The 17,100-nt window shown below is 34.7% G+C and overlaps 1 protein-coding gene across 3 annotated transcripts in view; it reads right to left on the reverse strand.

Moving 5' to 3' along the window:
* The window catches only part of LOC126777047 (serine/arginine repetitive matrix protein 2), an 84,736-nt gene that overhangs the window by 31,352 nt on the left and 36,284 nt on the right, over positions 1 to 17,100 (reverse strand). For all 3 annotated transcript variants that reach the window (XM_050499917.1, XM_050499900.1, XM_050499909.1), the window contains exons 2-3: positions 11,115 to 11,258; positions 8,909 to 10,677 (exon numbers count right to left, since the gene is read on the reverse strand). In XM_050499917.1, the coding sequence (XP_050355874.1) occupies positions 8,909 to 10,677; positions 11,115 to 11,258 (1,913 nt within the window). The remainder of the gene's footprint in view (positions 1 to 8,908; positions 10,678 to 11,114; positions 11,259 to 17,100) is intronic.

Below are 17,100 nucleotides of genomic sequence, written 5' to 3' on the forward strand. Positions count from 1 at the left end.
TATAAATAGGGGGTAGAATATATAAATAAGAGGAGGATGATCCAAATATAAATGGTAAGTAATTACTAGAACGGTATCATTAGATTAGTGAAAGATAATGTTTAGTTGATATTTTTATATAAAACTTAATTATCGAGATATGTCATTGATAATAAGATCAAATTCTAGGAATATTATCTTACGTAATTTACGTATGGCAAACTAAATATAAAATTTGCTTGCTATACGTAAATGGTATTTGGCTCATATGTCCCCCACCTGAAAAAATATCTCAATACCTAGTCTGTAAAATCCATAGTTTATTTAGAATCTTACCCTTTACAACTAACTTATTACGATAGTATTTTTTATTTGGTATTGAATGGTATTTCCTGGGGCCATTACAACGAACGCATGCAGTAACTCGAGTCAATTTCTCAGGAATCTTCGCCCACATGTGTTAATAAGCGTAACTCGATACCGACCGTCTTTGTCTGTGCTACATTCATGAAATTAATGAGATAATAGCTGAAGTTTAGCAATTCCTGTTCGTTAAAAACAACACTACAAATTGGACCGTGTTCTTATTATGAATAATTTAATTCAAATTAAAAAAAATATCGTTGAGAAATATTAGTTTTTAGATATTTGTCGAAAAAGGTTTTATTGTGATTTTAAAGAAACGTCCTAAATCAAAACTATTAAATAATATTATTTATATTATATTATTATAAAAAAAATATATTGAATAATTCTAAAGGCAATATAGTACAAAATCCACTTAATATTCTAAATAACATAATTCGTAATTTCTATGTTTACATAAAGATTACGGTCAGATGAAAAAGAGCAATGGTGGTCCGATCTATAAACACACCGAGCCTTGACATCAATGTTTACTTACAAAGCAGCTAGCCAGTTTTCTCTTTATTATAACTTTGCTAGATACACCGCACTAATGTAAGTTATATTTATTTCACTTTTTTATATAATGTATATTATATAATATATATATATATATATATATATGTTTTTGATTAATTGTGGAAAAATAATGACAGAATTAGTTAAAAAGAAAAAAATGTAAGGCAATTGTTCGTTTAAATAATTTTAAAGGTATGTACTGTGGCTATTTTATTCAACCCTTTTTAAAGGTGCGTTTGTATAACAGCTACATTAGACAGACCATAATACCCACTTTATCTGTTCTAGCTATAATTAGTCACCCCACCTCAAGCAAGCTTAAACGCATTCGTCAGTCGAGCACGTAAGTGCCTCAACCACCCCATAGCAAAGCTGTTCAGCGAAAGTCTTTACTAGGAAGGTTGCAGTAAATCGCCGCATAAATCAACTTATATTTTTTTTTTCATACAGCTTACAAACTGCTCCTACCCCAAAAAAATGGGATCAGGGTAAGCAAATTTTTTTTTTGCATTGTCTTTTAGTCCTGTTTAATCACAATAGCCTTTGTGACTTACGATAACTTTAACTGTTAATGCATTAATGAGATAGTTAACGTATTTGAAATCAAGTTTAAGTGGTTCTTGGAGTAATAGCATAATATAACAACAAGTATTATTAAAATATTTTACTGGTGGTAGGAGATATGGTTAATATTTCGCCCAAGTAATCGGAATTGCGATATATCGGGAATATTCCGTTAGTATTCTTGCCATCACTCCACGCGATCATGAGTCAATCATCATTTTTAGTGTACCGTAACCGTAACAGCCTGTGAATGTCCCACTGCTGGGCTAAAGGCCTCCTCTCCTCTTTTTGAGGAGAAGGTTTGGAGATTATTCCACCACGCTGCTCCAATGCGGGTTGGTAGAATCACATGTGGCAGAATTTCAGTGAAATTAGACACATGCAGGTTTCCTCACGATTTTTTTAGTGCAACTATTTTTAATTTATAATATGCCTTAATGTAAATAACTATTATATTATTTTAAAATACATAAGCATATGTAGTGCCTATTAATTATATACCTAGATATCGCTAGAACATCTAGAATAAACATGTTATTCCAAAGACACTTTGTTGAATGTAATTAGCTAAGCTATATTTACATTAAAATAATAATTTTCTTAACATACAAATAATATACCTACGTGCACTTTGCATATATTAATATAATTACTGTGATTCAACATATTCCTACGTCTGACGAATGAGAGTTTATTTAAAAATATGAATCCATTTTGAATTTTTATCCTGTTTACAAAACCGGTAAATGAAAGAAACAGAAGCTGACAGTGGTACAAATATTTCTTTGAACTAGTTAATGAAGCAAATTTTAAAACGATATTTACATAATACATAATAAATTTGATTGAATTATAAGCTTTTAGCACTATATGTTGTGGCTTCGCCACGGAAAGAAAAAACAATTTATACATATTAGTGCGGCGCCACACGTATTATATATAATCCTAAAATCTTAGATATTAACTTTGATGGCTAAAAAATTATACTATAATAAATACCTTAAAATCATAAAGAATAATATCAAACTTGGAGGTTATTAAAAAAACTATAATTTTATACAATCAAATTTTTTTTTTATAAAACGAAATAATCACTATCAATAAAATATTTAAAAATGAAACAGAATTTTAACCACCATCATTTAAACTGTGGAACAATTGGCCAATTAAAATTGAGTACTGTATTCGGGATTACTCATAAATAACTCAACTTCTCTCAATGTTTCAAGGATTATACTTCAAGAAACGTCGCTCTCAGATCAAGAGATCAGTCTTCATTCAAGATTAATTCAAAGCGCAGGGAAATATAAGGAAAATAGAGTTTAAGCACATAGCTCTTATTATATAGGACTTCAGGATAAATCCTCTTGAAGGAGTGAAGATTAAAAATGGTTCTGTATTTCATCAACAAAGGAAATCTTTTCAATCATTTTCTTATTGTATAACTTTTACATTTTATTGTAGGAGATGAAATAAATAGAGGATCTGTTTATTTTAAGCAATTTGCATTATTAAATATCTACGGCGTTAGTTATAAACTAGAAATTAGATTAAACTATAACTAGAAAATTAGAGGATGAACAGATAATCCATGCTGTCTTCTTCTTTCGAATGTCAAATCAATAGTGACAGAAAAAGAAAACCGGTGTTCAACTAAATATCCGCTAAGCAACGTTTATAAGTTAGGCCGCAAGTTTTTAGAATAAGCGTTTGTATTTGCACTTCTCTGTTATTTTATTGTTTTAATTGGATACATTGTTTTTAGCAATTCTTGTAATTTTTCATTATATTAAGGGCGCTTAATATAAGAATACAATAGTTGAAAAAAACTGAACTATTTTTTTGCTTTAAATATTTAAAAACCTTTTTTTTAATTTTAGTTAAATTTTAAAAATTAATATAATTTTTTAAAGTTAAGCTTTTATTCGAAAGAGTTTTAGTAAATCATAAATCTGTATTTATATATTTGCAGGCTTGTAAAGTTAATACGTGAATAACCTATACAGATGGCTCACATACATTTTGTAAGGGATTAAAAAATTAGAAGAATAAATTATATAACGGTTGTGTTGTGTTAATCGAAGCGATTATTACTCGCTATTTCTAGAAATAGGTCAGTGGAGGCTGAGCTGCGCTGGGTGACTCTGCTGACAAGCTTCAAGTATTGCAGTGATAAAATAAAATATTAAAAAGCAAAGGTACGTATCGTATAGATATTTTAAATTAAGAATGCAATCCAAATTTTGAATCTCTGTCTATATAATATAAAATCGCATTGTAAGCGTCGCATTTATTTCAAACGATTCAATTCTTCAGTAAAAAATTAAAGAAAACTGTCAAAACTAGTTTTAGTTTAGTGAATACCCAGGCCCAGTGGTAGGAACGCATGGGTCTTGACCGTTGATCGTGGGTTCAAACCCGGGCAAGCCCCACTGAAACTCTGCCACATGTGTATTCCACCAACCCGCGTTGGAGCAGCGTGTTGGAATAAGCTGCAAACCTTCTCCTCAAAATGGAAGAGGAGGCCTGTAGCCCAGCAGTGGGACATTCACAGACTGTTACGGTTACGGAATACAAAATGTTATGACTCGAAATACAAACTCAACGTTTGCTAATAAGTTGCATCCGGACATGCCCGCCCTAACGGATATCCTCTGAGTGTAACCAGATTCAACATCACCCGGAAATATGGTTATGTAATAAAGTTACCCTCTTATTACACTTATCTAAAATTGAGGCTACATTTTACTTCCAATTTCTAGTGGGTAATATCATTAACAACATCGTAGGACGGTCCATACCACAGACAAAATACATTAATATTAATAAAATAGATTAAAAATTAAATATTAATCCCACACAGATATAAATGTACAATATTATTTGGAGTTAATAAGATAAATTATTATACTTATATTTTAATTTTTGTAAATATTTGTAGGTATATATTATAGATGGCAAAATAAAGTTAGCGGCGTAACTCTTACAGGACACATAAATTAATTGTATATAATAAATGTATGTAATGTATTTAATAAATAATAGTAACTGACTTTCTGTTCGTTCTGCGTGTATTCTAAATTCTATATTTAGAATCGCGTATTCTTAAATTAAATATAAAGTTGTAAAATGACGATTCAAATATTTGCATTTAACCTAACTAAATAAATGTTATTTTAATTTAAAAGTAAATAATTGTTCAATTTCCTCGTCAATTATATAAAAAAAGTAATTTAAAGAATTGCAAATAAATTGGAAGCCAAAAATATTTATCCTGCGGAAATTACTTCGTTCTAGGTTCGTTTACCGTGAAAATTGCATCTGCTACTGCAATTTAAAAAAATCTACAAGTTTTTTTTTAATACGAGTCAAGGAACTTTCGTGTGGTCATGATTATAAATCAGAACCTAATAACATGATGCTGGCTATATTCAATTTTCAAATATGACATACGTTTCACTAAAGAATATGTAGGTATGTATTTAATAAGGACTATTTTTGATTTTGTGATATAAAAAATGCTATTAATATTTTACAGATTATAAGGTATCAAGAATACGTTTAAACCTTTGCAACAATGTGTTTTATTTAAAATATGTCTGAAATAAAATATATTTCGAAAAAATTGAATTCACAAATTAGTAATTCTTTTTGACGTTATGTTATTTCAATTTATTTCGAACTTCAAAAAAATATAAAGGCACTGAACCAGCGTGCTTTACCGAGCTGGTAAATTATCGTAAGACCAGATTTTATGTTCTGACGAGCCAAGTTCATGGCTTCTCAAAATAAAGCTATTACTTGAAAAACTCGAAAGAGCAACTGCTCCCGTTTTCTTAGTTCTTGGTCGTGAATTAGGAACGACGAGCCGCAAGTATAACTACCGTAAACTTTAACTATTACAAATCAGGCCTAAACCACACACCGTTCAACCATAAAATACTAAAACGTCATTTAAATCTAAAGAGAAACTATTTGTACGCCTCGGGGGTAATTTCTTCGGCGAACATGCAAGGTCGCACGACTGCCTGATTGATTCTAAGCCGACCGGTTATAATAGATGAGATGGAAAGGTTCTTTATTACACCTAGAAAGTAGCATTTTGTAACATTCAAAAGCAAAAAGCTGGTAATAATTTAAAATAAAGCTTGTAAACATTATAACGTTTGTGCTCTTGCGCACCTGAAAACTGTTATTAAAAATAATTAAAAAGTATTTAACTATAGTTGCCGTATTAAAAACTAAATAAGTATAAAAAAGTATATATTTAAATATTTTTTCTTATAATTAAAGATATTCTTAGATTATATGATATCTTCAAAAAGAAGCCGACATCAAATTAAAATTTACCGCCGCTTTGACCAAGTTCTGTGTTCTTAAGACGGCTAAGAATTCCTTTTGTTCAGACTTTGTAATTTTATGGTTCAATAAATCTAAAGATTCAAAGCAGCAACGGGTCGTATTTATGAATAAAATAGCTTCAAAGATCGATTGCGGACAATGTTATCGACACAGAAGTAGTACATATTGTTTTTAAATATTTTGACAAAGACACTGTATTATACAGTTACAGAAGGCGCAAATGGGTTTTAAAGTATATATTAAAAAACATCTCTTTAAATACTCTTTTCTGGATGTTTTTAATCAAACGTATAACTTAGTCTGGTTCAATATGTGGGTTTGTTTAGATTGAGTGGGAATTACATTTAGCAAAGAGCTCTCAATATAGATTCGAAGGCTGAACTCAAAATGCAGGAACAGTTTATGCTAGTTAAAGCATTTAGATCTGATGAAGCACGATCAGACGGACACGTCCAACACTCGTGTCCTGTATCCTGTACAAGTTATATAACCGACTTGTGGAAGTCCACTATTTTCCACGTCTATCACATAATTGCATCAATTTTGAAGCTTACGAAACGAATATCAAATCTCTTACGTGCAAACGTGGAAAATCATTAAGTACATAAGTCATATTGAGTTTGTGAATTCCAAAAAAATAACATTTTTAGCAGATTACATAATTTTAAAAAGGACGTCAACGCCAATACACTTCCTCGAAATATACATATATCTCGATATGTTATTTAATGACTCAGGTTTGATCTACTTGTAAAGGATTAACATAATGCTATCATGTACTGCAGTCATGGTCAAAGATGATTTAAATTCACCAGACATATAACAGGAAAAATATCCTACAGCGTGACGCTATTATTGTTTTATTTTCATTTATTGTTATGTTTACGCGATACATTTTAAAATATTGATCGGGTACTTATCTCATTGTCTTGCTAAGGCAATGAACCTTAATATGAATGCGAAACCCAATGTCAGAATTAACGTTATCAGGATTTTTTATATTATTTTACGTAATAATTTTAAAGCCCCGTTTCTTTACGTACGTTTCTTTTTTAATTTTAACCATATTTAAGCATAAGTTCGCCGCGAATTGAAACACCTGGCAAATTAATATAATATTTAACATTACTTCGTACTGCGTTCTACATTGCGTTTTGATCAAGGTGTAAATGGTAATAATAGGATTAACATTCAAACGACACTTCGATGACATCATAATGGTAGTATGTCATGGATAATATATTCCCAAGATTTTGAAAAGCAAAGTCAAGTGATTGCGACAAAAAATATAAGGACTCGTGGGAATTATGAATTCTACAATGGGCATATTGTTTATTGTCAGAAAACCTTTGAAATAAATTTAAAGTCACGGTGAACTAAGTATAAATACTAATTGTTCATTATTTCAACACAAATTAAATACAGGTAAACTGTTAAAAATATTATAAATGATTATTTTTGGGGCGCATTTTTCTTTAACAAAAGTTTATATTAAAATATCTTTTAAGCAAAAGTCACACAATTTACAGGTTCTCAGAGTTGCCGGAGTAATTAATTTTTAATATGCGTACTAATTTAATTGATCTTAACAGTATTAATAGATTTATTTGACCGTCAAATTGAAGCACAATTTTAAAATTCAAATAAATAATTGATTTTTTTTTAATTGAGTTTTTTTTTTTAATTCCTTATTCAAATATAATAATTTGATTGTAACTATTATTACAAGCTCTATTTTTTATCCTTTTATGTCTATTTGCTATATACATAAAAGGATAAAAAAAATTTATATTTCAAAATATTACAAAATCGTAACGAAGCTTGTACCTGCTAAGGCTGCTACAATAGAGAACCGAGGACAAAGGTTTTTTTTCTTAAATCATAGCCATTTAAGCCTATTCTTCGCATTTAAACGAAACATAAATCTTACTCAGTGTCTACGATCGTATACTAAAGTATTCGGGTTGAACCTGCAATGCTATGCGACTGTTAAGCCTGCATTTGCAAGGAATGGAAGCTCTATCATATACGAATATTAAACTTTAAATTGAATAATAATATGCATAAAAAATTCCACACTGTATTATTGTGGTATAAATGAAGTGTTCTTACAGTTATATATTTATTTGAATATAAGCACATATGTCAGTAATACAGTACAGTGTATAATAATATTGTAATGTCAAAGTTCCCGTATTGTATGCTAAAATTCTTGTGAACAATAGACCTCACAATCACTAATTTTACGGTTAAAAACCATTCGAAATTGATAATGACGAGATAAAATGACAGTCATATTTTTTACTACGAATGACGTGGTTTGGTAGTTAGTCAGTTTTACATTATTTTCGATATTAAATAGCAGTATATTCTGACGAATTAAGCTAATTACGTAAAATTTAAATATCCGTTGTGTTCTTTGTTTTAATTAGGTCGCGTTTGTGAATAATATGTAAATTGTTAGGTAATCCGGTTTCAGACTCCGATAGCAATCGATCGTAAAGCGATATTAGCGATAGCTACGCATACGGTTTGATAATACAGTTACGCCCACCTCGGTGGGTTAGCAATGCATATGGCGCGCCATGCCTAGACTCACACTTTCACCTCCGCCCTCTGCGAGTTGATTGTATGCGAAATGCGAATACTGTGTCGTAACTCGAACGACCCTACTGGGAATACCGTTGTCATTTACATAGTGCATTGTTAACGGAATATGTATGGAGTATGTCACTTAACCGACGGTATAGCTCGCTGTTGAAACGTTTGTAGTATGAACTGTTGTAGTTTATATGAAATGTTGGTAGGACAATTAATCTAATTATATGTATTGCAGTTGCAAGTCTTTACTATGCCGCTAGTTAGCCGGTTTAAATTTTATATAAGTTTAAGGGTTAATTTGTTGAAATGCCTACCACGAGACATCAGCAGTTATCACGAGTTCATTGCCCGAGATCGATCGTGCTGTTTGTAAACATTGCGGCAATATGAGAACTTCAAATAAAATGTTAAAAGACAACCTAGGCAACGCCCACGGGACTCGGAGGCTAGTAATAGAGCTATGTAAATCGGGACTCACCTGTACGATCTGCGCGCTGTCTTTGTCCAGCAGAAACTCCATGGACTTGTGGGGTCGAGGCGCGCGCTGGTCGGGCGGCGCCAGGGCGAGCAAGGATCGCGCGTGCAGCACCGTGCGCTGCGTGTCCACGTCGGTTTCGAGCACACCGGGTGCCGGAGCGGGCGGCGGGCGCGGCCGCGGAGGCTTGTGCGCCACACCGCCCGCCACGGGGGGTGCCACCGCCCGCGACACACCCTCCTCCTTCAGCGGGATGCGCACATACTGCGGCCCGGCGGCCGCCGCTCGCACTCCCTGCCCCGCATCTGCCGTCGTCGGCGGACCGCTGATACTTGCCCGCCCGTTCGCGCCTGCGCCCCTAGATTTTTTTTCTTTGCGCCCCGAGAATCGGAAGTTCGCGAACCTCGAAAGGAAACCGGCGATGCGGCTGCGCGGCGCACGCGCGCCCGCTTCCGTCATTGCGACGGCGCACTCTGCGATCTGCGCGCGCGGTCCGTCGCCTTCCCCCTCCACTTCCACTACCTCTGCGTCTGCCCCGTCCACGCTCGCACTCGAACTCTCGCTCGTCCTTCGTTCAGAACTTTCGTTACTACTCGTACTAGTTTCTCGCCAACTCACTTCGGCCACTATCGGTGAAAAAGTGACTCCTTTTGATCCTGTCGACACAGAGCGCGCCGGCAACGCCGAGTCGGGCGGCCGCGGTGCGACTAGTTGGAGTGAAGCTCGTAACTCTTCTGGAGTTTCGCGGTGCGGCGTTGCCCGCGCTCGCAACTCGGGCGTAGAACGAACTCGTGCGTCTCCCGAGCGGAGGGGCGTTGACGCAAAACTAGGCTCTCGAATAGGGTCTGGTGAGGGAGACCGCGGCGGGGACGGCGTCGCCGACGACGGTTCCATACGCCGACGAAGCTCATCGAGAACGTCATCCCATGCTCCCCACGAGTCCTGAAGACGCCGTGCCGTCAGCACGGAGAGCTCACGATCGTAATTTCCGGTGTCGGCGAGCGCTCTTTTCGCATTTTCGTCCAAACGGCGCGCTGTAGCCTCCATTTCTCTTGCGAATGCTTGTTCTGATTCGGTGGTGGAGTCGCTGCCGGCGCTGGGCTCGCGGGCCGGCGTTGACCGCAGGGGACGCGTGACCACATCGAGCACGGGTGGTGGAGGTGGCGGTTGATGCGATGGTCGCGGAGGGGGCGGCGGAGGGAGCCGCGGTCGCCGCGGTCCTCCGCGGTAGTCCAAGGCCGTCAGGTCGGCCACGCTTACGGTAAAACTGTCGCAAACTTCGAAGGTCTGGCGGAATCGCGCACTGTGGGTCGCGTGGCGTTTTGGCTCGGCGCAGACGTCGAGCTCGGCGGGCAAGGAGAGAGCGCGCGCAGCGCGGGGCTGGCGACGCGTGGCACTGGGCGAGACGAGGCAGGGCACGCTGCCGGCGGCGATCGGCCCGTGGGCTATTTCGGGCGGGCCACGGCGGGCAGGCGGGGGCGGCCGGCGCGCGCGCTCACTGTAACCACTATCTTCGCTAAGGTTCTCCGCTGAAAGATGGGCACGAGGGGCTGGTCGAACAGGCTGTGGTGACGCAGGGGGCGACTCGAGGGAGTCCGGCGATAGACTAGGTGAAACGGGAGCGGCACAGGACCGTTCGAGGGATTCGAATTGCGCGAGGCTAGACGAACGTGAGAGAGATCCGAGGCTGGTCGGCGAGTTGGCTCGCTCTCGTCTCCTACGTTTTGCAGGGCACGCCCATTCCCGCTCTGACTCGCTGTCGCACTCCGACCCTGAGGGAAGGAAAGAAGCTAACTTCTAATTTTCAATTAATGCTACTGAGATACACCACCACCTTCAATGGCTTCAGGCGTCGGTAATGACAATGACACAGAAAGTGATATATTTATATTAATTTGGATATGATCCAAAAAAGCTATCTAGTTGTTATAATTAAAATGTATGACAGTACTACATAAAGGAAATAAATTAAGAAAAAATATACTATTGAATTATAAATCTTAAAGAATTAAAGAATATTAATCTTAAATTAAAATACATTTTGTACATATGAATTATTGTGTACATATGAAAAGTAAATAAAAACAATAAAAATATTTATATAGATTTATGGCGGTACGTAACGCCATCTATACATTCTTTCAAATAACAATGAGAAGAATAGCTATCCATCCCTAGATGGCGGTACAAGCGTAAAGTTTGTAAATACCTGCTGTGCCGCGAACATGTATGACCGAGTCGGCATCTGAGTCAGATAGCCAGGTGGCTGCAGAAGAGCGTTCAGAACGCAAGTCATCGCTTGTTTCCTCGACTATTGTTTCGAGGTACAAAGCGTGAGTGCTGCCATTGTCTCCTGTACACATAAAACACACATTCTGTATTTACTATTTCATAATAGATGGCGCTAGATAACAATTTTGTTAAAACAAAATAATTACCATATATTTTGATAAATTAATTCAAATATTTACATAAAATCGCAGTAAAGACTATATAATCAACAACAATAATTATTCTTAGGTTTGAACTTTCTCTCTTTTACTCATTGAATTATGTAATGTTGATATTTTATTCGTGCTAGAAACAAATTATTGTCTCCTTGCATTTGTTTAGGAAAGACGACTTTATTTGTAAGACGATAGAATTTACAATCCTGGAGCATTGATTACATTTCCGACAATGAGTTCAATAACATCGACTTGATTAATGCAGATACGTATATTATTTTGTTAACAAAATTGACATTGCAAAGACCCTGAAATGATGTCTTAAGATTAAGACGTTATCTTGACTTTGTTTATTTTTTTGTGAGAGCAAAAACTTGAAAAAAAAAACAATTTAAATAAATTATATTTACGTTTTAATTGGCTTTTCTTGATTTTTTCCTTTGACATTCATGTGTAGAAATTTAAAAAATTTAAATAAATATGCATTTACAAAATATCTAAATATATCACAAAAGCAAAACACATTAAAATCTTGTCCATCATTTTATATTTTTAGTAAAAGTAATTAAAACAATTTCATTCGATTACATATTATGAGGTCACACGTTTGCTAACAGCTGATATAAAATAAAACACGGATAGAACGATCAAATCCAATCATGATTACAGTTCACATAAAAAAGTAGTGGGGCAGACATCATAAATTCCCAGTTGGTCTGACCTCGCTGATGAGGTCAGACGTGTACCAGACCATCGGAGCTTTAACGGTGAATGGTCACTTTGTTCGTCCATGTGACATTTTACTAGGTAATTTTATAAGTGAACAATGGCTGTATAGGAAATTATTATTTAATTTCAGACGTAGATACTTATAGGCAAAATATTGTTTATTAATCTAACCTAAATGTTATATTATTAACCAATTAAATCCACGTAAAAAACCGTTAATAAAACAAAGCTTACTACTCGATAACAAACTCTGTAGATGATTAAAAGCGTGGTGTTTTTGTTAATTTTCATGCAGGATAAATAATAATTTAGTTATAAATTGGTGAAAAAGAGTAACTATCGTCGATTCTTCTCCGTAGAATCTAAATTATGAACGGGTTGTAGCTTTACATTTAATTTAATACTGTACATGACGATCTAAAGTGCGTTTTTTATCCTAATTGGATTGGTTTTTGATGTGATTTAACGCATTATTTTGAAACATTAAAAAGTTTCATATGTAATTATTTACATAAAAATCTTCAATTCAATATATAAGGATTACGCTTGCGTATTCATTTTCAAAAACGCATTCATAGAGCAATATCTTAGGTCTGAGGAGAACCGGCGATAGATGACTAGGATAATGAAGGACAAGCGAATATTTTACCGTACCTTATGTACGCATATAGCTGATGGTAAGTGGTCACCAACGCCCATAGACATTGTAAGAAATGTTAACCATCGCTTGCAACACCAATGCGCCACCAACCTTGCGAACTAAGATGTTATGTCCCTTGTGCCTGTAATAACACTGGCTCACTCACCCTTCAAACCGGAATACGAAAATACCAAGTACTGCTGTTTTGCGGTAGATTATCTGATGAGTTGGTGGTACAACCCAGACGAGCTTGCGCAAAGCCCTACCACCAGTAACTACTACTTTACTAAAGTATACATAAACTCACACTGTTACAAGTTTAAAGGAAACATGAAAATGCAAAAATATTCACATTTATAACATTATTATCAATGATTATATCAAGGTATATTATCTGTTTTTTATAAAAGAAAATGTATCTTATAGTATTAATTAAAGCGTTGTTATATTGACAGACTAATGTATTCCTGTGGAAGAGACTCTTGTCACATTAGTATTTTGAATGTGTTTATTTATAAATATACACATAATAGCAGTCGTTGATTAATAATTTATGTTTTTATTTATTATAAATATGTATGCCATCGAATAAACGTGACCGTTATTTTATAATTAATCAAGATTTCTGACGAAGAATTAGGAACGGATCTGTTGTTTTACTAGTTTAGTTAAATTATAAATATAAATATATATATGCATACAAGTTATTACTATATTATAATAGATTTGGTTTATGTATAGTATTTTACTTATATTTTTTGTCCACATTTTACAGTGATGTCTCCTACAATTGGTATTTAAAAAATAAAAATAAAATTTAATATTTATACATAGTTATTTATACATTTAACATAATATATAATGATATAAGAGTAATAACCTTTTCTGTATTATTTACTTTATTATAAACTCTAGAATGATTTCATTCTTGTATATATGCATATTATTTCTTAAATTCATTTTTCACCATTTCACAAGGTACATCAGTTTATAATTACTTTGCAATTTGATCAGACTGCAATGGCGAGGAATTTTAATGAAAGTTCATCGACCTCGTATGATGGCATTAAGCCGGTTCTACATTATCTATACTTTGGGATGATTATTAATTGAGAAGCTTAATCAAATACAAAACGCAACAATGGTTTTATGCTATTTTAATTATCTATAATGATTTGAGATGATTTACTACTCTTTTTAACTCAACACACAAGAAACAAATGGCGATATTTTTAGAGCTTAAATCACAACATTATTTTAGATCAAAATAGTAATTGTGTCTATTAGTTGCGAACATTGTAAATATATATTTTGCAATGCAATAACATCAAATAAAATCAATATTTTTTTTTTTATCCAAGTGGATTTCAATTATTTTTGAAACGTCAAGCGTTATAGAATGTGAATATATATCAGTACTTGAAATTCAAATACTATTAATATCCGTATGTGATTATAATATTATCGAACTGGTTTATTCGGAGGGCGCGATCAAGCAAACAAGCTCTTCAGCTTTATAATATCAGTAAAATAACAACCTGTAATTGTCCCACCCGCCGCGATGGCCCAGTGGTAAGAACGCGTGAATCTTAACCAATGATCGTGGGTTCAAATCCGGGCAAGCACCAATGAATTTCCATGTGCTTAATTTGTGATTATTATTCATATCAAAGAAAACATCGTGAAGGAAAACATCGTGAGGAAACCTGCATGTGTCTAATTTCACTGAAATTCTGCCACATGTGCATTCCACCAACCCGCATTGGAGCGGCGTGGTGGAATAAGCTCCAAACCTTCTCTTCAAAAAGGGAGAGGAGGCCTTAGCCCAGCAGTGGGACACTCATAGTCTGTTACCTAATTGTCCCACTGCTTGGCTAAGATCACCTTTGGAAGAATTGGAGCTTATTCCACCACGCTACTGCATGTGGCAGAATTTCAGAGATATTAGACACATGCAGGTTATCTCACGACGTATTCTTTCACCGCCAAGCACGAGATGAATCCTAAACACCAAGTAAGCAAATAAACATTCAGTGTTGTTTGCCTGGTTTTACCCATCAATCATCAGTTAAGATTTACGCCTTTTAAGCTTTGCCCAGAATTATACATATATATAATATTAAGCCAAGATGGTCCAAAATAATGTTAGTATTAATATTGATTCATTATTCCGGTTTCACGAATGTTATTTAGGTATCGTGGAATATTTCGGGAACACTCGACATATTTCGGGAACACTTCGTTTATCATTAAGCGGAAGCATCGATATAATAAAACCGGAACACTTAGTAATCAATTCCTGAATGAAAAAAAACGATAGAAACAAAAACGAATGCGATCCCTTCGCGACACGGTATTGAAGTAATTAGCTGTCACGAACTGCTTAAACAACATTCCTAACAATTAAATCAATTTGTAAGAAGCGAAAATAATTACTGTGTTGCATACTACAATCGATATAACGTAATTTCATGTGTAATATAAAATAACTAGAATTGGATAAGTTGACTTTGTATAATGATATGCTGAAGAGCCAAGAATCCAAGAAGGCTCTGTGTTAGAACGCGTGTCTCTTAACTAATGATTGCGTGTTCATTCCAAACCTTTTGTTTAATTTTCATGTGCTTAATTCGTTATTATAATTCATCTCGTGCTCGGCGGTGAAGGAAAACATCGTAAGGAAACCTACATGTTTTTCATTCCACTAAATTTCTGCCACATTATCTATCAGCCCGCATTGGAGCAGGGTGATGGATAAAGCATCTCCTCAAAGGGAGAAGACTTCTTAGCTTAACATCTAACTAATTGTACGTAGTGCTCTTCTCTCTTAACAAGCCCAAGGGACAAATAATGCGACACAGATATAATTACCGCAATCAAAACATCAGTTAATTTCTTATGATCAAGCGTTCGTTATGTGTAATGTCTGGATGTCATATATATATATATCATATATGTCTAAGAGATCACATGTGGGTTTATTAAATAACTTATTTATTTATCATCAACTACTCGACCGATCATCATGAAATTTTGTATAAACTTTGTCAGAGATACGGAAATGGAAAAGGAAATAAAATGTACCCTACATAACACCAGACCCCGACGTCGGAAACTCAAGGTTTATTTTCATCCATTTCGGTTATTCTATAGTATAGTATTGGTCCAAAATCCATTTTCAAGATTATACAATCCAGATGAGTTAGTAACAATAGAAACAAAATAAACTAGACATAAAATAAAAAACGTGTAATAAATTAATTATGAGAATATATAGCAACGATTATATTGTTTATTTCTTGGACATGCATAAACACGCATTTACAAATGAAACATTGTAAACAAGTTTAGACGTTCGTAAGTTCACGCTACATATTCTATTTCGAATAACAATTAAGATATAATGTATATTGTACTAGAAAACCCAGCGTGAAATTTACTGTCTTGAAAATCCTTCAAATCTATAAATTAAATGTATATAATATATAAAATATTATATTTTTTAAGTAGCAGCGTAGTCTTAAATTTAAAAAAACGACTGCTTTGGTTTTGTTAACTCGGAAGTAGTCAAAACATAAGAAGTGTCAGTTACTTTGATCACATATAGACACTTCAATTTTATTTATCTGCATAGATCTGAACAGACATACAACGAAGCGAAATCAATCGCAGAGCCAACGCAAACAAGGGAATATAATTCCGTGTCTAAAAAAACAGATGAAGTCACTGCTTACTTAATTCCGGGATACAAAGAATAGCTTGACACAGATCTCAACAACTTCTCATTGGCTTCATCCGGAATTTCAACCCGGAACCTCGATATTTACAGCCTTATTATGATAATAAGCTTCTAGACCAACGACAAAAATGTTTCCAAAATAAATCAAAAGAAGTCGAAATCTACTTCAAATTATTTATGCATATACAAACCTTATTTGTATGTATACACGTAAATAAATATACCGATTTATTGATTCGCCTAAGTCGGTGACATTATAAAAGTAATACAAACATATGACCAAAGTTCATACATTACAAAGTTATTTCGATAATGGTAGGCCGAAAATAAACAGTTTTATTACGTATATTTTTTTACTTTTTTCTAACGATGACTTCCCGCTATAAACACATGTCACGAACGCACTCTTTAACAACTCGGTTTGATTGAAATTTTAAACACGTTATAAAAGAATCGTCAAAACAACACATAAACAACTCACCAAGTTAAAACGGTAACACTAACTAACTATTCACGCCACAGAGCTTAACCGTTAACTTTCATTATTTTTATACAATTAATATAAAAAAAAACGATACGCATAACGTGACGAGTGACGTAAAAACCGTTAAGTGATTTTTTTTAGCGAATCTTGAAGCCA

Source organism: Nymphalis io, chromosome 2 (genome assembly GCF_905147045.1).
Source record: "Nymphalis io chromosome 2, ilAglIoxx1.1, whole genome shotgun sequence".
NCBI classification, from domain to species: Eukaryota; Metazoa; Arthropoda; class Insecta; order Lepidoptera; family Nymphalidae; genus Nymphalis; species Nymphalis io.